General features: G+C 36.7%; 1 protein-coding gene across 1 annotated transcript; it reads left to right on the top strand.

Annotated features, from left to right (window-relative positions):
• Positions 1-259: 259 nt before the first annotated feature.
• Positions 260-7,000, top strand: LOC121971844 (mitochondrial import inner membrane translocase subunit TIM17-2-like). The gene is made up of 2 exons (XM_042523310.1): positions 260-1,109; positions 6,749-7,000. Exon 1 carries the CDS (start codon positions 368-370, stop codon positions 1,076-1,078), a length of 711 nt encoding a protein of 236 aa, XP_042379244.1. The 5' UTR covers positions 260-367; the 3' UTR covers positions 1,079-1,109; positions 6,749-7,000.
• The last annotated feature ends 2,697 nt before the right edge of the window (positions 7,001-9,697 follow it).

Raw genomic sequence — 9,697 nt, forward strand, 5'->3', positions numbered from 1 at the left:
TTCTAAATAGAATTTATAATTAAAAGATGTTGGACTTTGGATAGTAGGATAAAATTTAGATTGGTCAGTAGAAAATTTAAAAAAATTTATTAGGTCGGACTGATCATTCCAATGTTATATCGGTGGATTTGCGTGGAGGTATAACGAAATTTTTAATAAATTTTTATTACATATATCATTTAATTAAATGACGAACCGAACCACGATTCAAACCAGACCAGCCGCATCTAATGGGCGGCTTGCGCGATTTAAGTCTTTGCGCTGGTAATCGTTCGGTCCTTTCTCGTTGCGCGACCGTGCTGCGGCGGCACCGAAACGCAGTTTTAGGGTTTCTTCTCCGTTGTCGAGGAGCCGTGCGAAGCAGGCGATGGGCACGCCGGAGACATCGCGAGAGCCCTGCCCCGACCGTATTCTGGACGATGTCGGCGGTGCGTTCGGCATGGGTGCGGTCGGTGGCTCCGCCTTCCACTTCATCAAGGGCCTCTACAACTCCCCCAACGGAGAGCGCCTCACCGGAGGCGTCCAGGCCGTCCGCATGAACGCCCCCCGAGTCGGGGGCAGCTTTGCCGTCTGGGGCGGCCTCTTCTCCACCTTCGATTGTTCAATGGTCTATCTCCGCCAGAAGGAGGACCCCTGGAACTCGATCCTTGCGGGAGCCGCCACTGGAGGGTTCCTCCAGATGCGCCAGGGTGCAGGTCCTGCCGCTCGGTCTGCTCTCTTCGGTGGCATCCTACTCGCTCTCATCGAGGGCGCCGGCATAATGCTCAATCGCGTTCTCAGTGTCCCACAGAACCTGCCTCCCTTGGAGGATCCCAATGTCCCAGTTACCCCTCCTAACATTGCTTCAGTTATCCCGTATAATGCCCCTGCTTCGGGGTTACAGCACGTGCCCTTCCAACTTGATTCCTCTGACAGCACTTCGTCTTCCTCTTCATCTTCGTCAAGCTGGTTTGGAGGGTTTTTTGGCGGTGGTAAAAAGCAGGAAGAAAACGATTCAAAAAGAGGAGGCAGCAAGGCAGAGGTGTTGGAGAGCTTTGACACACCAAGCACACCACCTCCAAAGTTCGAGTACAGATAATTTAGGAACGGTTTAATTATCCAATAAAGAGGTAAGTTTGTTAGTCGTCTTTCTTTCTATTTGTTACTGCAATCTTGAGCTTCAGATGTTACTGACATTTCATAATCTTTACTTGGCTGACTGATATCAGTTTTCTTTTAAACTCTTTTTATAGATAAATGACAATATTAGGATTAAAATAATTAGTTTGATTGTAGGAGTTAATACACCTGTAATTATAACAATGATACCAGAATTAATTAGTATTCAATGGCCTATCATTTTGATTTGGACATTTGAAGATCTTATCAAATTATGAACCTTTTGTCGATTAGAAAATCCTCGGTGAGCTCCCCTGTTTAGGTTAGCTGCTCTGGTACCGCTCTGTTGTTGTCAGATGCTTCTATAGAAATTTGTTAATACCAATTAACTCATGATATTAAGGAGACAATTGTATACATAGCAATGTGTTTATTAAGTCTATCTCCTTTGTACTGGAAAATGAAACATTATGCCAAATAACCAATTAGAAATCAAAATTCCAAACACAGTAGAAACCATGAGCCAAGGAAAGAAAAATTTGAATATGGTGGGTGGATTTATAGAGTACAGAAACAATAACAAAAGTAATAATCTAAAAATCATTGACATTGAACTCTATATGACTCTTTCAGATAGAGCATAGTCAGATCCAATAATAATTTCTGTTAATGTGTTCTGAATTCTGATCGAACATGGAAGGTGAAATTTCTTGCTGAACTTGGAGTTTTTTTCTGGAAAATCTCTTCAACCTTCTCAATTCTTTTGAAGCATCTGTGGTGGCCAAATTTCTACTTCCAAAACAAAGAGTGCAATTATAACCGTGCCAAGTTCCTCTTGAAGCTATAATCATGTTTCCAAATGTGATCATTTTGTGTCAATCTCAAGCCATATTTATGTGTGTACATTGTTGTTAGCTTGACATACCTTTGAGGTATCTCTAGGACCAATTCCTCTATTGGAATTTAACAGAAATCTGCTGATAACATTGCGTACCCTGTAATGTGGAAAATATCAAATTTCTAATTTTAGGCATACTGTTGCGTGCCCTGTAAGCACAAGAGAGAATATTTATCTTTTCATATAATTACGTTAAGGACATTACTTGCAACTGAGTGAAACGATAAGTTGAATACTATCTACTTTAGCCTCAACCATATCTTGAAGCGCCTTTTATATATATATGCCTCTGGTGATAGTCATATTCTCCCGGTGTTCTCTTGAACCAGTGGTATCCAAGATTCTGATCTAGTCCAAATCTATCCGGTAATTGACTTGCTTATATTTTTTTAATATCTCAATCTTATATACATAATTATTTACTATTAGCTAACTATCACATTTATCAAAATAGTGTTACTATTATCTTATTTGCCATTTGTTTTTTCATTGAAAGTTCTTTTTTTTTCCCACTTTTTTGGTGCCGATTTCAGACTATATATACTTCATTAGCCTACTAACCAGTTCTCTTTCCCTTTCATTCAAAAGCTGTCAACATGGTCAATTTTCCAATCCATTTTCATGGTAGTCTGATAGATATCTTTGCAATTGTTAAAAAACATAGAAAAAGAATTCTCTGATTTTTTTTAAACTTTCTAACTCAAACCCCTCAAATTTTTTTCTTTTTGATCCTACTTGAGGTGCAAAAATACTAAATTTGATGACTTCATTTAATCCTACTTTGTGCATATCGATAGGAGCACCTGTATGTCATACTATGGGTGTATCAAATTATATGCAAATTACCAAACCCTTTCTACGCTAAAGTAGCATAGGGATGACTGGGATCGTCTCCCAACAAATGTAACGATAGGATGATAAACTTAGGATTGAATGTTATTGCGTTTGGGTTTTTGATATGAAAATGGGGGGTTTGGGTTGAGTGCTAAGACTACAAAATAAAATAGCAATGCATGTAGTGAAATCTAATCCTAATAAATGAAAGACAATGTGAGTAAATGAAACCTAGCCTAACTTAAACTATGATGGCAAGGAAATGAAAAGCAACATAAAATAAGCATCTAAAGAAATAAAGCATCGATGAAACCTAACCTAATCTAACTTAATTGCAAGAAATAGAGCATCAATGAAACCTAGCCTATGTTAATTGCATCAAAACGAAAGACAACCATAAGAGAACATAAAGCAATCAAACTAACAAAACATTGCAAGAATCTAAGCTAAAGAAATTGTAAAACTAAAATCTATCTAATGGAAGAGACAATTTATCAAACACATTGTAGGCATGAATCAAATAGCAAAGTGTGTGTGCAATCTAAACATGGGAGGTCAAGTTCAATACAAGTTAACACACTAATGATCAATCACACATAAGAAACAACCCAACAAGAAGACACAACTACACATAAAGAAGTCAACCAAGTGTGCGTGGATGAATGGAGCTTCTCCCTCAATCGTCGGATGGATGACGGCGGTTGTGGAGGAGATCAGACCTTCCCCTTCTAACCCGAAGAGGAAAGGGGGCTTTCAGGAATCCTCCTTTTCTAACCCGAAGAGAAGGGCTACCAGATGATAGAGTGGGCTTTTCTCGTGAGTTGCTTGACGAAGGGATGTGCTGGAGAAGGGGAAGAGAGGTTGGTGTCTGGGAGCAGAATCGGGAAGATGCAGAATGAATCTGGCATTCTGTCCTCTGCGTTCCGTGAGAAAAGATGTCTGTGTGAGAGGGATTGGCGTCAGATGAGGTGGGGGAGGATCAAGATGCGTGAGATCCTTCTGTGTTGGCGTCGGCTTGTGGAAGAAAGGTGTCGGATGGAAGAAAGGGAGGATCGACCGGAGAGGGAAATGGAGAAGAGGGATGGTGGTATGGCTGGCGGTGGATTGAGATGGAAGGTGGCCACCGGCTGTTGGCGAGGGAGGTGGAGAAGCTTAGGCAGCGTTGGGTGTGAGGAGCGAAGATTTTCTAAAGAAGGATCCACCTCCTTTTTCTTCTTCTTTAATCTCTAATTTCTGGCCCTTGATTTGAGTGTATGTGTGGCTCAGATTGAATCAAACGCAACACCTCTGATTACTTCAGATCTGGAAGAGTGGTTGAGATTAAATCTGGATGATAGCTTGATCAGATCTAAATCAAACGGTTGAATTATGTTCCTTTGCAAGAATGGTCTAGATTAACCCAGATTTTGATGAAGGCCTAAGATCGCTCAGATCTGAATAGAGAGTCCGGATTGCTCCATCTTCACATCAATAGATGAGATTAATTTCAGCTAATCTCCCATGTTTGATCTTCAAATTAAGGCGAACTTGGTCCGACTCGACTTGGATCTATGGCTCTTTGGATTTCCTACAATACCAAATTCAAAATCTAAGATATAAGAAATAACATCATAATTGTAGGAAAATTACAATTAAGTCCAAAATATGTTCCTACTCGCAAAACATAATATAAACACAAAATTAAGCATACGAGAAGGTATAAATGCTAAGTATAAGAGCCAAAATAGTGTGTTGAAATGCTCGTTATCACATATACACTAATTACATTAATAGTTTCTTTTGCTATTATTATCATGAGTGTTATAATCCTATCTCCCTTTTTAATTACTCTTGCTACTTTATTCTTTTGTGAACTATCTACTACAATACTTATTTCATTTCTTGTTTCAGTCTTTCTTGTGGATTATAACTTAAAATTCGAATTCTCTATCATCTTTGTCTGCTCTCCTGTCCATTTTGTCTCTTATACACATAAAATATTAATTCTTCTCTTAATCATCGTATCTACTACTTTCATTGCTTTACTAGTGAGCTTTGCTAGGTTTCATATTCCAAATCTAAGACAATTAGTTTTCAGATAGTATTTGTTCTTATCTAACCTATAGTGTGTGAGTTTTTGCATATTTAATATATATCTAAATTTTCATGGAGATGTAGTGGTCTTTGTCAAAAACGTTACCCTATAACGAGCTACTTCTAGAGAACAATCTAGCATTAACACAATAGTCTATCATTGAATATTTGGCTGACAACTTAATGCACAACCCTCACCCTTTTTCATCCTGACTTGGGACCACATTGGCATGCTTTGGAAGTTTATTAAATACATGCCAAAAATTCAGTATATCAAAAATTTCGTTTGTCGTAATATTTAGTATGAAGTTTAAATAAAGTAAATATTTTATTTTATTTCTAATAATATTTCTATTTAAAACTAGTAGCAACCTGTAAGCTTAAATTTATATTCGTGATTAACAATTTAATGTGTGTATATAGCACTTGGAATTGTTTAGTATATTGTACAAGTTAATTTTGCTACTTTTTACCATGTTTTGCCGTGTTAAAATAATTAATCTTACGGTGGCATGATCTAGAAAACAATAGTTTACATAGATGAATGCTAGATCAGAAGATCTTTGATATTGAGGTGACTTTATAACTCATAATTAAGACCAATGATGTTACTTTATATGGAAACCTAAACTAGATTGTGGCAAATAAAAGGCGAAGCGCTCGCTCCCGCCAGCCCGTCCCAGAATCAATATGGAGGAGGTAAATTATTGTAATTGAGGAGGCAAGTGGATGAGAGAGTGAGTTATACGGGATGTAGGGATTTACACCCCGCCAGTCCCAAGGTTCGATCCCTCGACATCAATTGGCAAACCTCCATCCACTTACCACCTCAACTATACCCGTGGGGGCAGCCTAAACCAAATCGTGATTGTATATAATGTGGAGGTAAGATTTGTTACTTATTCGGTTCAGATACTTGGGATCAAAATAATGTTTCATATTAATCTTATTATCACGAGATACCAATTACATATAACACTTTTGAACCTTAATCCTAACACATCTAATCTGACATATATATAGCCATTATGTAGACTTACCAGGTGTATGTATGAGCTTTTAGGTGTGCTTGCATGACCTTTTTTCTTTTATGAAATTAACCACATGTCATTGTTATCATGTGTGAGCTGAAAACTATAGGATTTTGGTTGCTGATGAACGAGACAATTCATGAATTTGACGTGAATTTGATCTGGCAATGCTTTCTTATTTGATCACTTCACTAACAATGTATACAAATTTATGAGCCATAGTAACTTGAAGTAGATTGTGGTGTTGTCTTAGTAATACAGAGTGACCCTTCTCCAGCTTTAATGAAAGCATGAATGCTAAGGCTGGCTTTATTTTGTTGTGAAATTTGGAGGTGTAGGCCAGAGGTGGGAAGCAGGGAGAAGACTGACCAAGTTACACATTACTTCGTTACCTTTTCTACCATCTCCTCCCTTTCCATTCTAGAAAATCCACTGAGTATAGACATGATCTGATGAACTTCTCAAACCATGCAACAAATCTATAATCCAAGTGTCCGGCAAGGCACAGTGTATATGCTCCTTAGAAAACAACAAATAGAACACATTAGTGTTAACTGTGTAACAAAGCTTGAAACTCTAGCAAATGATCAAGCTTTAAGCCGAATTATTTTCATAGGCCATTCATGCCGAAGCAAAATATGTACTTTCACCATGTTATGCATATTTGCTTTGGATACTGTATGCTCTAGGCTCTAGTTTTTGTTGATCTTCTACTCATTCCACGAAGCAGCAATTAAATATTACAATTACTGGGATACATGCTCACTGTGTCTGTTGGAACAATAACTTGACTGTTGCCATTTTGGTTTTGTAGGAATCTGATGCGAGAAACGGCTGCAGCATATCTGTTCTGGATTCTCCGTTCTATATATTTGTATTGCATACAGGTGCAAACATTTTCGAAGCTATACTTGTCAAATATTTGATGCACTTGTAACGTCAGTTGGATTGGATCTTTTTGATTCAACATTCTATGTTGTCTAAGCTTGCATGCTTGGAGAAACCTTGGCTAGTCCGGTTTGTATCTAAATATTTTTCAAACATAGATAAACTAATAATTTTATTATTTTTGATGTTATTTGGCTATTACATAAGCAAAATTAGTAAAACAAACTAATGATGATAGGAATACTTGTGTTCAAATGTTGAGGGCCTCAACATTGAGTTATCTTAGAAACAAACTCTGTTATCTTTCCTATTTCACTACTATACTAAGGTAATCCTAGAGATCTTTGCTGATATATAATAAATTATTGATAAGGATGAGAATTGTAAATCATAAATTGTACCATTATCTTTGAGCCATCCAAATAACATGTCAGGTGGATACTACCTTATCATTTTAGTAATCTACTTGCAAAAAATGAAAGAGATATGATACAATGGAAGTGGAAACCATTAGGAAGGATTGCTTGGCCGATATAAAGTTCAAAATTTTCTAGTAGATTAGACGAACACTTGGAAGATCAGAGAGAAAGAGAGAACTCAATCAACATTTGGTTGTTTCTGAGAGGAACACGAGGATTGTGGTCATTCGTTGGTCCATCACTATGTAGTGGGTGTTGGACATTTGCAAGAAAAATACATTGGGCAGAGAAAATTGAGATCGAACTTTTATTATATTATAATTAAGAGAATTGCTGTTAAATAACTCTTGTCGAACTAATGTTGAATAATTTTGGGTCATTGTGGTTAGGTTGATCACATAATTTTGATGTTTGATAATAGTCTTATGCGAGAAGTTATGACAGATGATCTGTGTTTGATTTACAATTCTAGCAAGTCCTTAGATGATACCAAACTTGAGTCGAAACTCGGCGTGTTCGAGCATGCTTTTCACTATGCCTTGGCCACCTGTACTAATGGCTAGTAGCCACCCGTGATTTACCTCTTTCGTATTAGCCTAGAGACGGGTTGGCAGGGACGCTTGGAGTGAGCGAATCACCTTTTGCCACATTAGATGATACCAACCTTGTTGAATTAGTTAAACACAAGTATGATACCAAACATCTATATTTTGGATTTAGATGTAAATTTTTTATGAACAAAAAAAGTAACTAGGATAAATCTTGTTTACCTAGAGAATTATAACCTTCAAACTTGCAGCAAGATATTTGAGTTAAGTTGCTTATTTTTATGTTATGAAACATGATTTACTATGTTTATTTAGGCAGTTTAATGAGCCGTGCCCTTGATCCTACACTCTTGAGTCTTGAACCATCACTGCCTCTCCTTGAGTCGCCACATGCAACTTGTTTCATGTTAAGATAAGATTGTTTGTTTTTGTTTGAGATGCAATTATTCTTGTGTTGTTAATCCTAATTAGAGATCTATACTAACTACAAAGGCGTGGAACTTGATGTGCACCTTGTGCTTTTATAAAAAGCTGATATTGGAACACTTCTTAAGGTAAAAACTTGTTTGTGAAGCCTAAGATAGTTCTCAAACTAATAATTAGTTTGTTTTGGTGAGACAAAGAATAAAGAGAGCTCTATGTGGACACTCCGTCCCGACCATTAGGATTTCTGTAAGAGGCTTGTAAATAAGAATAGTGAGTGTTAAAGAGTTTTAAGGCACAAGTTAGGAATCTACGCTTAGGTTGTTAGCCTTTACCCTTTATTTTTCTTCTTCTTGTGCATGAATTTTAAGTTGAGATGAGGAAATTTATTTAGAAATAATGAACCTTTTCTTAAATATGAATGAGTTTCCTTTGTGTTCTTTGTTTCTCTCTAGGTTACATAAGATGCCATGATAATTATACTTATTCCTTTATGGTACTTCCTGAGATGCCATGACAATTATTCGTGTTCGTTTTTTTTAGTTGAGATCAAGTATTCGTATTCTCTTAAGCTATTACATTAGGTGCTATGGTAGTTATTCTTATTTTCTTTACGTTATTATGTGAGATGCTTTATTAGTGCCATGGTTTTATTATTCTAGATGATGTTGCTAATGATAACCCCATGTGAAAAAATGATATACTTCAATGATATACATTAACCTATTAACTTGAGAAAGCCCTAAATTAATGGATTTTGGATAGTCCAGGAACAATTGAGATGTTCATATCCAAAAAAAGAGAATTTTAACTAAGCTGCGATTAAAGAAAAAAAAGCTTGAGATTAACCTATGATGGCTCAATGAATATGCATCAATTGCTAATTTGTATTGTTAGTTCTTTTCAATCTGAGCTTATTGTGTCATGCGTAACTTTCTTTTAACTATTGATCGAGTGCTTTATTTTGTCACTCATCCTCCAATCTTCACCCATACACATACAAGTAGGGTGGTTTTCGCTTTAAGCAACTATGGATTTATCAACTCATTCTGCTGTTTTGCTGTATGGTTTTTTATTTTTTTATTTATTTATTTTTGTATATGTTACTTTTCATAGCCCACCCCACCATGCATGACTCTAATCTAATTTTTATTTTTGGTTCTATCATTGATTTGCCACCCCACCATGTATGATAGCTCTAATTTATTATCTTCATCCCCGGGGCTATAGTGTTGTGTAAGATATTTAGATTGTCACTCAGGTATTCGTAATTCGATTTCCAACTAGGATGTATTTATAGAAATTTTTCCTCCAAATGGAATACGTAACGAAAGGATGTTGGGCTTCTGAATTGTTTGTCACGTTCGTTTCCCGATTTATCCTAATATCTAGTGAAAAAATTTTGTGGTGTCAAGCCGGTCATCTCAGGATTAGTTAATGAAGCTAACTAGGTTTATCAATTTTTTTTTAATTTATTATCTGTCC

Source organism: Zingiber officinale, chromosome 4A (genome assembly GCF_018446385.1).
Source record: "Zingiber officinale cultivar Zhangliang chromosome 4A, Zo_v1.1, whole genome shotgun sequence".
NCBI lineage: Eukaryota > Viridiplantae > Streptophyta > Magnoliopsida > Zingiberales > Zingiberaceae > Zingiber > Zingiber officinale.